General features: G+C 42.5%; 1 protein-coding gene across 1 annotated transcript; it reads left to right on the forward strand.

The window, feature by feature from the left end:
* The first annotated feature begins 111 nt into the window (after window positions 1-111).
* Window positions 112-17,834, forward strand: LOC117895412. Its single transcript, XM_034803044.1, is given in 7 exon segments — window positions 112-217; window positions 2,887-3,637; window positions 9,633-11,206; window positions 12,303-13,650; window positions 13,653-13,853; window positions 13,918-14,089; window positions 16,519-17,834. Coding segments are annotated over 6 exon segments (4,011 nt in total). The 5' UTR covers window positions 112-217; window positions 2,887-3,168; the 3' UTR covers window positions 16,766-17,834.
* The last annotated feature ends 694 nt before the right edge of the window (window positions 17,835-18,528 follow it).

The following is an 18,528-nucleotide window of genomic DNA, read 5'->3' on the forward strand; positions in this document are numbered from 1 at the left end:
CAACCCTGTCAGTCGAAAACAACAAACACAAGCTGGAAACATCGATAAATGCCACACACATATATCGCAAAAAACACTGGCAGCACTGCACCAGAGAACGGCAATGACACTGAGACTCTCTCTCGCATCGCCCTCTCTCTACTCTTTCTGATTGGCACAACAAAAAAAACCCAAAACCTGCAATTCCTGGCGCTTCGTTTCGCGCTTCTTGCAGCAAGTAAATTAATTATTTTATATTGTGTATTGTGCAAAAATAAAGTTTGAACGGCAAAATGCTCTAGAATACAAAAATGAAACCAATTAAAGTTGAAAAGAGTGAAAAATGTGAAGTGGCAGAGTCAACAATGAACAAGTGCACAGAGGGGCGTTGAAAGAAGAAAAAAATTCATGGGCCCAGCAAATGCCAATACAAAATACAGTTGTGTGAGAGGGGAGTAGGAAGCAAAAACGGGCGAGACAGAGAGAGAGAGAAGCGCGCGCATTCTTTGCTCTCTCTTATCATTTGCGCGGCAATTGTTCTTGTTTCTGCCGTGGACTTTAAATTCCTCTCTCAATCTTTCTTTAATAACTTGACTAAAATTGTTTTTGTGCATTACACCTGTTCTCGAGTGGCAAGTAAGAGCGGCGCGTACAAGTGTTTGATTTATAAATAGCGTAAGCGACGCCAACCGAAGGCCACCACCTGTCGAGTGCAATGCTTACTCGAGCGTGAATTTGCCGTTGCCTTTCGCTTGCATATTTTAAGTTTATATGTTCATGAATATGCATTCGTTCTGTGAACTCTATTCGTCTTGCAACTATCAGTGGGTTAATTATCTTCTATTAGATAGAAGTTTCTAGCCAAAACAATCAATGCTGCTTTTTGAGAGCGTACAGTGAGAGGCAGAGCAGAAATGAGAGGGATTCGTGCTGCCAGACTGTTCAGTTTAGTTTCAGTTTTCAATTCCCAAATTCCCTATTGTTTAACAGGTTTTATAAATAGTAATAAACCCGTTTTAATACTATTTAATATTCCAAAAAAGTCTAACCACTTTTGTGGCCCTCATTTTGTTTGTTTTTGGTGGTAGTCCCAATGCACTTGACTGCTCGACAACTCTAAAGAGTGCTGGCAACCACAGCTGTTTGCTGTTCTCTCTCGGCACCATTCTCGCTTGCTCTCGCTTGTCTCTCCCTCTCTCCATCTCTCTCTACACTTTTGGCCATCACACGTACACACACACTGCCACAGCCCCAGCGACGTTTTGTTGTCTGTGACTCTTTCTGACGCCGTTTCTTTTCAGTCCTAACTGTATTAGCGTGAGTAAGCTTTTGGCCGGACAGACGAGCGCGTGTCTCGAGAATCGCGAATAGGAAAAGTGAAAAACAAAGACAAGAGCCAAAAAGTTCATTATCAAATGCAACAAAATAAGCCAAACGGAAAAGAAGAGTGAAAATTAAAAGTGAAAAAAAAGTGCGAGCGCGGACGCTGCCCTTGAATTCGTGAGTGTGTGTGTGTGTGTGTGTGGTGTACGGTGTGCGTGTGTTCGTGTGTCCGTGCGGTGCGTGCCTTTGCACTATGGGGCATTTGACCACTTTTCCTGGCCGAAACTCATTTGTCAAAAGTCAAAAAAGTAATATTTTTTTAACGGATATTCATAGGGATAACATCAGTCCGTAATGTTACATACCCAGAAAATTAACAGTGCGCACCACTGTTAAGATAACTGCTGTTAAAGTCAGCTGTTTGCTACGAACAATATAAAGTTATCGGAAAACTGATTTTTTTTATGAAGTTTAAAGTGCAAAAATTGCTAAATTTACCAATTTAAGTAAATTTTTTACAACATTCTTGATTCAGACAGGTATTAAAAAGATGTTTGTGAGTTTGAAATTAAAAAATTAACCTCATAATATGTTTAATGGCTAGTTTTTTAACAAGTCCATATTTATGACGAAAATTTGTCTTTGAATAGACTTACAAAGTGTTCGGTTCCCGCCGGAAGCAATAAACTGCATAGATATTGTAGAGTTTTCAATTCTTAATCCAATTTATGTTACTTTTTCTTGCGCTTTTCTGCGTCTTCGGAGATATTTAAGTTTTCGTTACATAACCTAAAGTTTGGAAATTCGGAGTTGTTTGCAATGTTAAACTCAGTGAAGAAGGAAGTTGTGTAAGAAGATGTCGATTTGCATTGCATTTAAGTGGTAATACCTGTCACTAGCTTTGAGACCGATAAGGGATATTTGTAGACCCTTTGAAGAACTTTTTTCACGGTTTGTCGATTAAATTGAACAATTCCACGGAAAAATTGAAAACAAATCGTAAAAACTGTGCAGATTGGATCAATTCGTGCTCAATCGTGCAATTATAATAACGTTGAGACATTTCCAGTATATCTGCACTGACGTGCAGTGCTATTGTGTCCAACATTCAACAAATTAAAGAAAAGAAGCTGCTTGCCGTATACAAGGAAGTCAATGTAAAAATCCGATTATCTTCTACTTTAAAATTTTTTAAAATCCGGGCACAACTTTTTTAGTTGTGCCACGCCCATTTTTCAAATTGTTCAATTATAAAATATAAACAAATTCGATTAAGTTTTTAAAACAAAAGGGTCAAATGCCCCATAGTGAAAAATTGTTCAATGGATTAGCCAAAAAAAGAAGCATCGACAAGCGGGCAGCGCTCTTTCGGCTTTTCGCTTTCGGCGGCTATTTTCGTGTGTGTGAAATGCCTGCCGCTTGGTTCTAAATAGTTTTTCCAATCGGAAAAGTGTTCTCGAGAACAATTGGAAATACACAGCTCGTGGTGCACCTTCCACTCGTTAATATTCCGCGACGGTTGCATCCTGTGTGGAATTGTGTTCTCGCATTTATGTAACGTTCTGTAATTCTCCTGTTCAAAAGGCAACAACTACGTTCAGGAATTCGCTGGAGTCCCCGCACCCCTACACCCACGCACAACAATCTGGTGGTGGTGGCAGCATGGAGTAGCAGACGTGGCACGCCACGCACCGTACACTGGAGCAGGTGTAGACCGGAAAGCGGCACAGGCATGAGACGCTAATGAATTAACTAATTAAAAAGGAGCAAACCGGGCAAAAAAATAGGCGTAAACCCGTCATACAATCCGTTAGAGAGCAAAACCTGAGAGTCTCCTGTTTGAAGCATCGATAGCGCTAGCACAGAATGACATCATACGCAAATGACACAACGACAACCACAACCACAGCAGCGGCAGCAGCTGGAGCCGGAGCAGGAAATGCAGCAGCAGCCGCAGCAGCAATCGGTGGCGCAACCCATGGAGGAGTAGCAGGCGTGGCTGGTGCAGCTGAATCATCGAGAGTCAAGGCCAAGAGCAGGGATACCCTGCACATTGGTGGCCGATACAGCGACGACGACGGCAACAGCTCTGACGGGCGCGAGAAGGCCGATACGACGCCCGAAAACATCAAGAAAATAGCCGAGATCATGGACCAGACTGCGGATAAAGTTGTCTCTGCACCGGCCACGCCCCAAGCGCAGTCGCAGCATCCATCGCCCCGCCATCAGCTGCTGAGTCAGGTGAATCCGGGCTTTGTGGGCCTGGGCGCTGCCATCGATGAGTCAAGCGGCAAGTTCTGTCTTGGCAAGCCGCCGCCATCGCCGGCCGAAAAAGGTGAGCAAATTGAAAGAAGAAAAAGCAACAGCAAAAACAACAACAAAACCACTTTTGACAATTGGCTAATTTGACGCATGTTTTTGTTGTTTTTTGGTCTCTTTTTTTTAGTTTTTAATTTGAATTTTTAATGAAGTTATTTTGCGCGAGGCGAGTCTTTGGCTTTGGCCACAAATATTTATTGCACTAGTCATGCCGCTGCTGCCACACACCTTGCTCTGTCTGTGTGTGTGTGGTGTGTGTGCAAAAATTCTTGTTTCTGGTTTCGGGAGAGTGTGGCATGGGAGCAACAGCCTTCGCCGCACAGCCATGTGACATCAGCTGTGCGCTTTTTATTTTCATTTTAATGAGAATTTATGGCATTTTTGGATGCAAAAGTAAAGGAGTCGTACAACAAGATTGCGCTTAAGTACAGCTCGGTGGTGGGATACTGCTCTGATGAGTGAATGAAGAATCAGAAATGGGCTAGAGGAAGTTTTTTTATTGAGAAGAAACTTCACTGGAGAAGGAAAGGAATTCGTTTTAATAAATATTTGGCCAAAGAATTTTCATATTTATAGAGACTTCAAGGTACCATGGAATCAATTGGGAGCATGCAGAACCTATAGATGTCTACTTAAAGACTAATTTAACTATCAGAAATCATCTGTAAATCCAGAACTTTATTGCTACAGTAGAAGAAAACACTCAGCAGAGCTACAAAATGATTGTTTCAGAGAAAGAAAAAGCACACAAATGGACACTCCGATGTTCCAAGATATAATGAAGCTAACTCCATAGAAAAATCCTCTTCTACTTCTACTAAAACAAGCTGTTCCATTTAAAGTTTTCTTTTGTAGCTCCACCAACTAGCTAAAACTGTGCATGAGCTCATCTAGTTAGTTCTCTGCCAAATCTCCAACGTATTCCCACTCTCTTTTGGGGCCATTTCTGAGCCATTATTTCCTTGTGGCGTGAAAAATTCAACGAGTGCCAAAAGCACTTGCAAATGCATCCACAACACATCCTTAAACAGGCAACGCTGCAATAAAGAAACGCAAAGGTATCCAAGCAGCGCCTGTTAAGGTAAACAATTTCCATAATTTGGTTAAAAATATAAAACGAAAACGAATTTGAATACTGAGCAGATTGCCCGCTCTCATGGCAACATTTGTATACATTTTCTTTGGTTTTGCAATTAAATATTTGTGTGTTAATATTTATAAGGCTGCAACAGGCAGCGTGTCTGTCTCTCTGTCTGTATCTCGGTAACCTCCAATCGATCAATGAACAACGATCAACGACCAGCAGTCTGCTGCTGGCTGAGTCATCCACAACCAGCGACAGGCAGTCCCGCACAAATCTTGTTTTTTGCGTGCATGGAATAATGGAATGAAAATGTTTGCCATGAGATAATGCCTGAAATTGTGTAAGATTTGGCAAGCGCAAAAAAAGAAAATAAACCTCAACTGATAAAAAAAAGAGACACACTCAAAGATTTATGTGAAACAAATTGGAGCGGGCAGAGGTGATCGTTGAGGTGCCCGCTGCTGCTGCCTTGAAGTACGTGTACCGCTGACAATATGTGTGACAAAAAGTGAACCAAAGTGGATTATGTCATGCCGGGAGGCACAAATGATTCAGTGTTGGGCCATGTTTACCAGCTGAAAGCGGGATATCTATGAGGGTCTTTGTTCTTTGGGAAAACATTCAAAACATATTGGAATTGGGCTGTCACTTTGTAATGGATGCCAAACAGATATCTTTGCCTTAGTCTACCATCTATTCAAGAGCAAAACAACTTCAAAAAACTCTGGGAAACTCTTCAGTTATGTTGGGTTATCGACTATCCACAAGTACCTTTGGTAAACTTTTCACTTATGAGCGTTTATCGGTAGCTTTCTGAACTCTTTTTATCTTTTTATTATTCCCCAATTGCTCGCTGCCAAAGTACACACAAAACCAATGATAAGCCCACATGGCTTTAAATATACTATAATATATTTTGTTTATGTTTTCGCTGTACCGCGCCTTACCTCTTAGAACCAAATCTTTATAAATGTGAAACATTAATTCTTGGCAAACCTCCAATGGTTGAGGGGGGGAAAGCAATCCCTCCGCTGTGGCCTGGCCTTGCTCCCAAATTGAATAATGTTTTGGGCAGGCTTAATTGGTTCATCAAAATGTATTATTATATTGGACAGGGAATGTCTTGGGAAATGTGCAGAAATATTCGAAGAATTTTGTTAAGGTGTCACGCAAAATATACATAAAAAGTGTCTCAAAAAAAAGTGTCTCAAAATATAAATAAAAAGTATAAATTTCTATATTTAATTTGATTAGAAGTTGTGTGGGATTTAGGTCTAAATTCCATGCCATACTCTGAACACGTGCTATTTTTTTAACATTTATGTAGAGATGTCTCTGTCAGACTGTGGCAGAACCCATTGAAACACTCTCCAACAATATTCTAGAGCACTCGAGACAGATCTCAAGTGTATAATGAAACACACAAGAGACCAATAGCGTCATCAGCAAAACAATCATCGATAACAATAATCACGACCATAAAGACCACTGCGCGAGTCCGATGACCTCATTCAGAGATGACAGATGATGATGGTGATCGGTGGACGGACGGGGACGCTTTCTCCGCTGGTGTCAGCGGAACAGTCATAAATATACATAAACCAAATAACATTAAACATTTATTTAAATGTGAAAAGTTAATTCATTAAGCGATTGCTTTTTAACAGTCCCACAAAAATCACAACCAAAAAAGTGGAACTAAAAAGCGAAGCAAAATCTTTATGATTTGGCGCTGGGGTCGGGTCGGGCATGACGCAATGCAATTAGCAAAACTAATTAGAAACCAATTGGAACGAACATGTTGCCCCTACGATTAGCAGCGTGTGAAATTGTTATCGAACTGCTCGGCGATTACCGCAGAGTTGCATTCGGAAATTAAATTACAAAAAAAAAAGGGTAAACGATGGAAAAGGCGGCGGGCGGTCGGTCGGAACTCACAGTCGCCACTTTCCAAAACGGCAACAAAATAGCTAAGCGAATAATATCACAAAAAAAAAACGTATTGCACTACGTTTTGCTTTATTTATTGCAAAAAAAAGTAAAAGCGATACACAAAGCGGCAAACAAAATAAAACCTCAACAAAAGACTCGGAACGAGCGACGCCACTTCGCAATACGGACAGACAGCGGCAATGGCCAACAGCAATAATAATAATAATAATAATACTCGCAGTAATAATACTCGACATTTTGTGTACGAAGTTTTGTGCCGTTTGTGGCCAAACAGTTGTTCAATTGTTGTTGCTGCTTGGGCAATAGAGAGGAGAGGACAGCGATAACTCGACTGCGAAGACCATGCACAGTGGGCAGCGTAATTACCGTTAGTCGTTCACCCATTGCGGTCTATTGTCTATCGGTGATTGCTGCTCTTGGGGGGTAACTGTACTTTGTACCATTGTACCAATCGACTCTATACGTATTTCCTGCCAAATTAGATTGCAAATTTTGTGATCTAACAAGCGCATAATGAATGTCGTTCTACTTTAAGTCGGGAAATCGGAGCTAAAAGCGTCTTGGTAATCGAAGACAGAATGGAGGTTCTTTGAGGAAATAATGTATGATTTTAGATGGCATATTTCGAATGTTATTTGGACTGAAAAAAAATGTCTTTTGGTTGTGTTCTAAAACCAGTTGTAATCTTTGGCTATTTCAAGATTATTATTTAGAATCTGCTTTCACAGAAGCACTGGAAATTAATGCCTAGATTCCTTATAATTGTGAATATTTACTGGCAAGTCTTCTATCTATATCTATATTCAAATGCTCGACTGCACACCCATCAAAATGATGACTCAAGAGCCTGAGCTGAGCTTCAAGCAAAACTAATTAATTATAGCCAATTTTTGTTCAATGCTAAGACGGCTATTAATATCCAAGAATCTTTGTTGAGGCTACAATTCATTTAATGATTTAATAGAGGCTTTTAACAGGCAATTGTGAAACCTTTTTCTACATCAATTTTATGTTTTTTAGAAGCATAAAACTTTGAAATTTAATAAAAACAAAAATTACTTCATTTGAGAATGAAAATTGTGCTTTTTAGCCGCATAATTGCATGTCATTAATACTTCAATATGTTTTCGCGCAGTGTCTGTGATTTTTTGCATACTTTTCAAGCACTCCTTAAAGCCGTTTGGCAGACCATGGTCAAGACAATATTAGCTACAAAAAAGCATATAAATTGCTGAAGGCTTTAAGTCGCATAACTTTAAATAATGGCAATTGAATCACTAACATTAAATAGATAATTAATATGCTAAAAATATATCTCTATATAAATTAACGATTTGAGCATTATTTTCCTCACTCTCCCTTAAGCAATAATTATGATATTAGCACCTTGGCTGTACGCTTTGCTGCTCCATCATCTACTTGATGGAATAATGGCCAATGTGCCTTATTTGGATTACCCTGATTATTCGCAACAAATTAACAATTATAATTGGGGTATGTCCGAATATGGTTATTGATATTTTCGTGACCAGAAACTTGACGGACGGAAACACACACACAACACACAACAAACGATTGTGAAGATTGTGAAATTGATTGTTGAAAATGAACATGGACATGTTCCACATATTTCCATTTCGTGGCATACCAAAAACTGTTTCAAACCAAACGGAAGCCACCTGCAAAAGCGGAGCTCAAAAGTTTGCCAGAGCGTGAAGGAAACTTTTGTTTTGTTTCCCGCCACGCACCCCTGTCCCTTACCCTTGCTCGTACAAGTCGAAACCTACAATTGACCGAAATCAGCGAACTCTAACCTTCACTTGGGGGCAGCCCCACATACGAGTATTCCCGCAGACGGACACGGACGGACAGCAAGCCTTAGATCACGATTCTGAGAGGCGGCCCCCTAGATGGTTGCTACCTCGTTTCGCCGTGTGCTGTGTGCCACTTGGCGTGGCAAAACCTGAAAGCAAATTGTTTGATTTTCTTCTTTGCTGCAGCTTTTGCCGCGGAAATGTATAGAAATTTACTGAACGGAAGCAGTGGGGGATCGTTGAGGTCGGGTTTGGGCCCGCAGGTGGGCGTTCGTTCGCTTTTTCCTTTACTATCAGATGAACTTGAGAACGAAAGCATTGTCCATCCGGGGTGTTTATTTCGGTTTCTGTGTTTCTAGCTGAGTTTATGCTGCCCATAAAGAGAGTTAAACAATTAAAAGTGGAACTTAAATGGTTCTAAATTGAAGATATCAAATTTAATTGGAACTCTTCTTATGAAGAAGATATGTGCAAATGGGAAAAAGGTTTTGATATTGCTAATAAGAAATTTATTTCCCTTTAAAATCGTTGATTTCTTCTATATTCTGTCTATAACTTGGAAGTTCTTTCTTTTTTTTGGTTTGTCGAATTATTCTTTCATTTTGAGGCTTTAAATTACTCCAAAACAGTTATAGCTTTCACAAACAGCAGCAAACTTCGCTGGTTTTTGGTTATTTATTTATATGAAAACATTTTCTTTAGGTCTTTTTGACTTTCATTATAATCGCATGTCGTTTAAGGGTTGTTAAACCAAAATAAAGGGGTTTTGAAGAACTAAGAACTAGCTTCAGTTCTACTTTTATGTTTGATGGTTGTTTAGTTTGTCTCTGAAATATTTCTGCACTATTTTTTAATCTTCTTTCAAAGCATAAATACAAAAAATGCGCGGCCCAACCCTCGCTTAAACAGAACCGTTCCTGGTTTTTCCTCAACTTCTTTGCTACGCCCCACTGTGTATCTCTTTTTCTTCTTTGTTGCTCTTGCCACTTAATGTTGCATGGAGCTCCGTTTAATCTTGCAGTCTGTGCCGCTTAGTTTCGTTTTCACCACTCTTAAATTGTAATAAAATTCATCATAATAATAATAATAACTGTGAATTAAATGCTAATTAAATTGTTTGTGTCTGCCTCTGGTCTGATTCTCGCCCCGGAACAATGTAGCGGCGGCAGCACAGAGCAGAGCGAACCATCAGAAGCAGCAGATCGGCAACAACAATCGGTTGATCGCTGGTGAGGCCGAGGAGGAAGACAACTCAACCGAATCCAACTCAACGACGACTGCCACAAAGCAGGCGCTAGCCTTCACCATAGACCACTTTGAGGCCTCGGAGAACGATGCCGCGGCGCAGGCGGCACGCTACAAGAACATGATGGAACGCTTCCAGAACCGCCACAAGCGTGGGGCATCCATGTCCAAGCTGGAGACGGAGAACGCTGGGACCACCACGACGGGCACGAACAGCGGCGGGCGGCAGTCGCAGCGGAGCAGCCTGGACGCAGGCAGCAGCATGGCCGACGACACGCCCAGCTCCGAGCAGGCGCCGCAGGTGCGACTGCGCGTGCGGGAGCGAAGTGCCTCACGGGTGCGAGATGCCTCCAAGCGGCACAGCTGGTCGCCACGCAGCTCAGGGACCAGCGCACCCGAACCCGCGCCAGCGCCCACGAATCGTGCAGCGAGCAGATCGAAGCTGCCACCGCCAGCCGCGGCCAAGGGAGCACCGGCCAAAGGAGCCTCCAATCTGGTGGCCTCTGCCAAAGGAGCTGCGAATCTGGTGGCCAATCGCACCGCCAATCAGTTTACGCCACGATCCACCGCCATGCAGCTGGCCCTGCGGCAGGTGGAGATGCTGTGCCCGCAGCCACCGCTGGCCGATGGCAAGCCGCTGTCGGAGGATGCTGTCAGCGAGGCGGGCACCTACACGCTGGACGGCGACAACTACACGGAGGAGCAAAAGGATCTCATGAATATCGATCGCAATGCAGCAGCAGCGGCAGCCAAAGCCGCAGCAGCAGCAGCAGAAGCCGCAGCGGGCGTCAAAATGCGACCCAAGCAGCTGCCAGTGAAGTCAAATCGTGGCAGCAATGTGCTGGAGGTGAACTTCTATCACGAGACACCGCTGCAGGAGCATCCGACGCAGCAGCAGAAGCAATCGCAGACACAGAAGAGCAGCACGGGCGCGTACTTGGATCAGTTGAAGAGTCGCGTGCTGCGGCAGCAGGCGCCACTGTCGCCACCGACTCCACCCTCGCCGGCTGCGGATGTGGGCTGCTTCACCAGCGTCACCACCAGCGGAGTGCTGGCCAAGCAGCGGGCACTGGACACGCATCCCAACAAGCTGACGCGGCATAGCCACAGCCACAGTCTGTCCACCTCCCAGATCGACAGCTCCGAGTACGTCAGCAACGAGGCCAAGCTGCGGCACACCCAAGCGCTGTCCGGCTCGGCCACGGATCGGCAGAAGGCCGAGTATCGCCTCAATGTGTTCACCACCAGCACCACCCAACAACAGGCACCACATCATCAGCATCAGCACCAGCAGAAACATCAACTGCCAGAGACACCGCCCACGCCCACACAGACCTCGGATACGGCTCTGATGCAAACGGCGCAGACGAAGCAGGATTGGATACAGGAATGGGCGAGGAATGCACGGGCACGCAGCCTGGCACAGGATGTGAGTGGCACGAGCGCCAGTCGACGGCAACAGCAGGCCCAAGCGCAGGCACAAGCACAGGTGAGCGGAGATAAAACAGAGAAATTTGAGGAGAAATTTGAGAAGAAATTCGGGCAGAAATTTGAGGAGCATATCTATGGGGATTATCCCTTGATTTATTGTCGCGAAGAATTCAGTTTTTTTGGCTAACTTTTGGACAGGTCTTAATCATCATTAGCGAGGCTTAAATTTCCATTTATTTGGCATAACTTTGACACTGATTAAGTGGAATATGTCAACTCTAAACTGTGCTTAAAGCCTTCTATACAGGTTCAAGAAATCATCTAATCTTCTGTTCAAAGCCTCTCTCCACGACTGATTCACTTTTAACGATGCAAAATGAACAGCAAATAGATCGTAATCATTATTATATATGTAGCTACTAATGCAATTAGCTGCAGCACATATTCAATAATGATTAGTTTATCGCAATCATTAGATTAGATTGGCAGTTTTATTTCCATGCCTAAAAATTAATTAAAACTAATTTGGAAGTAAAAGTTCTACCAAAAGCTAGCTTTCATAAATGTAGACATTTTCACAGATATTTTCTCTGCCAAATGCAATTTTGAGTCATATTTTTAAGGCCAAGCATACATTTTCCAGAATTGTTGAAACTGCCCCAAAAGTATTTGTCTTTCCATGTAAATTCACCCTTAGCAAAGACACGAACCAATGTACATTCACATGTAAAAGGTGTGTAAAATGTACAGGGAAAGCCGGCAAGCAGCTTGTGGCAATAGATGGGCCAGATTTAGATCAAAATTTAAGTATTTGCATATAGAATATATCAGAAATTATGCATAAAATATTGTATGGAAGATATAACGAAAAAAGACTTACCAAATGTTCAGTTGGATGCGTTAAAGAGTCGAGGTTGTCACCATTTACACATGTAGTTGGCATGTAGATATTGTAGATGCTGAAAACATAAAAACATATTAATGAAGGTTATCTTTTTGGACGAGTTTTCTATAGCTACAAAAAGGACTTTTCATGCCCAAAAATATTCTTCGAATTTCCAACCATTTCCTACGCCTTACAACCCATGATCTCCATCAGTTTCCACTCATTTTCTACCCCCAAACAAACCCTACTAAACACTCTCCTCTTCTAGCAACTGATGACACGCAGCTACAACTGCTCGGACACTGGCGGGGACTCGCTGACCGACGACAGCCTCAGTTTGTACAATCAGCAGCGGCAGTATGCGGCCGCCGCCAAGCTAAATCGGAGTCTAGCGGAGCGCTACCGGCTGTTGGGCGACTGCGACTACGCCAGCGATCCGGCGCTGTGCAGTCACGGAGGAGGAGGAGGAGGACAGGCGGTGGAGCCGCCGTACAAACCGCCCAAGAGTCCCAGCAAGATACCCTCACCGCTGCACACGCTGGGACGTGGGCGCAGTGCCAGTCGCTCGCGGCCACAAACCGATGCCTATCTGGAGCAAACGGTGGCGGCCATCAGCAATCTGCAGCAGTCGCTGTCGCGCAGGAGCTCCGTCAAGTCGCCGGCGCAGAGCAGTCCGCAGCACAGTCTGGAGGCAGGAGCGGGCGGTGGCTATCGCAGATCGCCGCTGCATCGAGCGCTCATGACCAGCAGCATCAACGAGGCACAGCTGCAGCTGCTGACCAGCGGAGAGTATCTGCTCAAGCAGCTGCGGCGCCGCAAGAACTCACTGGACGATGTGGAGCACGTGGAGCATTTGTACGATTACGAGAAGGCGCCTCCCGAGGTGGCTGCCCCGTTGTCGCCGCTGCGTCGTTCGAGCAGCTTTCAGCAACAGCAGGGACAGAGCCAACATCCCGTGCGGCAGGCACGTCCCAACTTCCAAAACTTGTACACGCCGCCCGCGGCACGTCACGCCCACGCGCTGAGCATGGTCCAACAGCTGAAGAAGTCCGCGAGCAGCAACAACTTTGATCAGGCGTACAGCGACTATGACAACGAGCTGCAGTACTACATCAACGATGAGGATGAGCTGGGCACCACTGGCGCCTACTACTCCAGCAACGAGGAGGAGGACGAAGTGGAGCAGTCCCAGGGCTCGGTGCCGCTGACCAATACGCGCATGAACAAGGCGCTGCTGATGCGCATCGAGCGGAGCAAGCAGCGTGTGGCGGGAGCGGGACAAACGCAAGCCAAACCCTCCTCAGCGCCAGCGGGCAAGCTAAGCACAGCTCAGGGACAGGCAGGCGCAGGTCTCGTGGCTTGCCCCAACACGCCCGAGCTGCCGCGACGCGGCATCAGAAGTGCTTCAAGAGCAGCGCCAGGATCGGCGCCCAAAACGCGCCAATCCATGCCACGCGAGACGAGCTTGAGTCGCTTGGCCCAGCAGGTGCCCAGCTCGCTGGCCAATGCCAAGAAGCAGCTGCTGCAAACGGCCAACGCCAGCAGGGAGCAGCGCGTGCAGCCCAAGTACATGGACATATCCAAGTACAAGCCGGCGCAGTCCAACAGTTTTCTGCGCAAAACGATGCCAAGAGCACGCTGAAGCCGGCGGATCAGATGAAACGCAGTCCCAGTGCCAGCTCCATGGGCCTCAGTCGTGGCGAGGGCACACGTGCCAGCAATCGCAGCGTCAGGAGCAATGTCTCCGCCATGAATACGAGTACAACGTCCCTGGGTGGCGGCACTCGTGCCTCATCCGCTGCACGACGCGATGCCTCAGGTTAGTGGTTGGAATTTAGCAATCTCCTTCAATAAATACTCATCAACATCTATCCATCCTGCAGCTAACAAACAAAAGGAGGCAGAGATGGCCATGTGGAAGCGTCGCTCCACCTATGATCCCATGAAAGCGGCTGCCGAGGATCGCCGCAAGAAGGAGGAAGCGCGGCGTGCCCAAAGCCAGTCTCAGAATCAGCAACAAATGAACGATGAGGCGGATGAAACGCCTTTCGAGAGGTAATTTAGATGGTCCACCAAGTGGCAAGGTCTACAAGGGGTGATCTTGCTCTAGAAGAGATCGTTGTAGGTGTTAAAACCCTCTTTTAGTTTTAGTTGTTGCCCCCTGAGTGGTAGAGATTTTTATATTTAAGAATTTTGTTCACAAAGAGACTTTTTTTAATGGAAAACTTTGTTGTTTTCTAAACGTTTAGCTGTCTAGACATAGTTAAGGTTTTAATCTAGGAGATATGTTCATGAAAATTGCTTCAGGAATGAGTTCTCTAGAGTGTGGCATCTAAGACAGTTCTCTAATGCAACTATCCCAAAAGTTTTTAAGACTTTCAGATGTCCCGAAATAATCTTTTGCTAGTTCAGTTTATATTCTATGACAAATAGCAATGAATATGGCACTAGGAATTAGTTATCCGTTAGCTCTAGATAGACTTTTGCTGAGCGAAATATTATTTACAAAACATTACTCAACAGTTTATGCCAGTCAAAGCAAAGAATGTGCATTTAGGGACATAGAAAGCGTCTCAGAGAGACTTTTAAGGCAAATATGTGAATTTAGGGATACGGAAAGCATCTCTCTGCAGTCTCTTAAGGCAAAGAATGTGAGTTTAAGGAACCTTTTGAAGTCTTTTAATCCATTTCCCCCGATTTCTAACAGCTCGATACTCTTTGCCATTGAAGAATTCCTTTAAAAGGTATCAAAGAATAAACATCAAAGTGTTATCCATGAAGTTATAGCTTGAAAAACATTTTTTAGACATATTCCTACGCTCGGTTCATTCAAGAATCTATTAGCTTAGCGCTACAACATCAGTGGCATGTCATTTGGCACCCACTTAAGTGTCAATTGTGGCTGAAACTTTCAAGAGGACATGCATAAAAACATCTCCAATAGCTGCTTAGATTTCACGTCGCGTAGTCATAGCTCTCTGGCAGAGCTTCCGTTTCCTAGTTTCACTTTCTTCATAAATATATTTATAACTATAACTTAAGCTTAAGCAGAACTCTGTTGGTACTTTTATATGTATCTCCATTTGATTTGTAACATTTATTTAATTTTGGTTCTTTTTATTAGCCTAAGGTTGTGGGTAATATCGCGGCTAGAGGTAAAGGTGCGTTTACGGCCATAGCCACAATCAAAGTCACTTAATATACATACGTATAGCTATCAAACTATCTATCTATAAACTACTTTAACTCTCATGAAACACCCTTAGCTGAATAGTTATGATTTTTCCTTTGTGCCTTTGATTTTAAAGTCTGATATTTGAAATCTGTAAGCTAACCATGCTGGAAACGAAGTCTAAACATTTCTGTAATTATTGTTTTGCTAATTGATTTCTTTCTCTTTTAATTTCTGTACACCCCCAACACACCCAAAACCAACACACAACGAAACGGTAGACCCTCACGCTCCCACTATCGCCGTGGACAATTATGACCAGCGATGGGCGTGCTAGTTACCGACTTTTGAGACACATTCAATCAGCTATCTTTCCACCAAAAAACAAAAGAAACTTTCCACTACCAAACAACATGCCACACGATCTAACACACACACACAAATCGGGTGCGAGAAGCAGCAGCAAACAGCAGCCACAACAGATTGGAACCACTAGAGCCAGTTCTAGTGCTTAGAAAACAGTCAACAAAAATCGAAATCGAATTAAAACGAACAACGAAATATAACAAGCCACGAAGCCAACGCTGCCAGCCAGCCAAATGTAATAAGAGAAGAACATTTGTTGTATAAATATGCATAAAATATTCATCATTTAATGTTGCTGTTTTTGTGCAATTGTCTTCAGCAAGTTCTCTGTTCTGTCAGTTCTCGTTAGTTTACTCTTTGTCTTGTGCGCGGCTTTCATTTATAATTATTTGGCTGTTGCAGCAATAAACAAAACTGCATCAAAATATCATTAAAAATCTCTCATGGTTTGATTTCCAATTGGCATGCCACAAGTGGGTTTAAAATTAAACAAAATTAAGACTAAAACTCATCAAAAAATGCGTCATTCAACTGCAAAATATTTGCTGCAACTCTTAACCAGTCAGCCATCTATTTTGTTCTCTAATAATACTAAAAAATTGTTATGTTAATTGCTGAGAAAAAGACTTGTACAAATGTTTGTCCTGTTTGGCATCACATCTAACCCATGACCACAACTCCTAACATACATAATTAAACACTGACTAACAGCCAGTTAACACTCGTAAGCCATAAGCTCCAGTAGATAACAATCACAATACTCTAGAACAACAATTAAAACGCTTTCTTTAGACCGCGACTTACACCCCCAGTCACCCATTCCCAAAAGTTGTTTGCATTTCAAATTGTATAAAATATATATACCAACATTTAGTTCGGCTAAATTATAGTACTCTCCCTTGACTTGTATCCAAATACTAATCCCGAATCCCTCTATGCTCCACAGTGTTCTCCGCCCAACCAACAATATGACTATCACGGGCGGGGGCCACGGCTACAGTCCTCGAAACTCTGTGGAAAACGACGCCTGGACGCTTGGTGAATCCTCCGAATATGGCGAATATATGGATGACTATGATGAGAACGAGGAAGCGGAGGCAGACGAGCAGGAGGAGCACGACTATGTGGGCCAGGAGTCCGATGATGTGTTCGAAACGGAGGCTGCTGAGGCAGCGGCACAGGGCGTCGAGTAACAACAAAAACAACAGCAACACAAAGCGAACCAGCAACAGTGATATATAAATTCGATATATTGTATACATAATAACTATATATATGTACAACATATTGTATGAATTAATCTGCTCTGAGTTGATATCTAAAATATTTCTTTCTGGCCTCTGTTCGATTTATTTGTTTGAAGTTTATAATTTTTGATTAACACAAAGAATCATCGAATAACCCAAATAAACTGAATAATGCTTAGCGATAGATATTGATGATGCTGTCCAAAATGCCATAAACAGAAATGTTTTGTTCAAAGGAGTAAAAAAAAATGTTTAAAAATGATCAAAAAATGTTCAAAAATGATACAGAGAAAAAATGTAATTTTGTCAAAGCAGCAAATTCCAACAGAAAGTTTCTTAATTTCAAAAGAACAACAACATAAATTATAAACCCAATTGATTCAGTTTCTTTCATCATTTTGCCTATGGTGCAAAATCAAACTAATGATAAAAATAATACTCAGTAGTCAGCAGCGGGTTCGAGGCAGAGTTCTGTGAGTTTCGAGTGCTACAAGAATATTTATTTTGTATTGTAAGAAATGATAAAGAAACGGACCACAAGGAATTGAATTAATTTTTAAACTGTGCTACGAACAGTTCTCTCTTTGAACTGACAAAGCGAGGAATTAGTTCTATTTTTTCTTGGTAGTAATTTGTAGTCACTTGTGAACTCATGTCTGTAGGTTTTGGAAGGTAGCTAACATAACATAACATAATTATGATACGAACTAGTTTTATATTATGTACGAAACATGCAATGGAAATACTAGTTGTAGGCTAGCTAACTACAAAGATCTATGTGGTATTTGCTTTTAAAAATGAAACTAAATTGTTTTAAGTATTTCTTTTGAAAACAGCAAAAATGGAATTGGTGTCGGGTGTCCTGTCCATATACAAAAAGTAAACGCAACTGCTCGTTGGATTTTAAACAAATAGAACTGATGGTTTTAGGGCTATAAGGTTTATCCTAAAATTGCAAAAGGACTTACCCGAGCAGTTGCCTGCTTTTAACACACATTTTTATTATTTAATATTTTAAAAACAACAAATTTAATTTGCATACAATGTAGTGGGAAAAACTGATCAAAACAGCCGTCTATAAAAATACATTTTTAACAATTTTTGTATATTTTAAGTATTTAAACCAAACAAATGAAACAAACAAAAATTGTTTACCGTCTTGTGTCCTATTTCTTGTTATTTGATTTCGCGAATATTTTTAGATAAACAAACAAATAAACGAATGAAAAAATACGATACAATGTACAAATGTACAATTTGCATAAATACGTTTTCTGCTACTGAATGAAAACTATTTGGAATGGGAAAGCTCAATGAACTGGCGGCACTACGAGAGGGTTCTAGGACAACAATTTCATGGCTACATGGCTAAAAATACAGCAGGGGTTAGGGAAAGTGCTCTGGGCATACGGGACAAGTGTGTTGGAAATTTAGAAATACTTTTTAAATATTTAATAGATATTCTTCGATGGTTTCCATTAATTTTAATAAGAAGTTCCTTCCATTGAGACACCATAGAGATACTCTCTATAGAATCTAGACTCTCTCTGCCAGATTCACCTTCTACAAGTGGATTTTAGGCTAACATTTCATGACGTAATGGCTACAAATATATTAGAGGGTAGGGAGACTGCTCTAGGGGCAACAAATAAAGCTGATAAAAGTCTGGAATAAGGTTTCAAAGGGGTAGAAATATTTTTAAATATTTA

This window comes from Drosophila subobscura, chromosome J (genome assembly GCF_008121235.1).
Source record: "Drosophila subobscura isolate 14011-0131.10 chromosome J, UCBerk_Dsub_1.0, whole genome shotgun sequence".
Taxonomy (NCBI): Eukaryota; Metazoa; Arthropoda; class Insecta; order Diptera; family Drosophilidae; genus Drosophila; species Drosophila subobscura.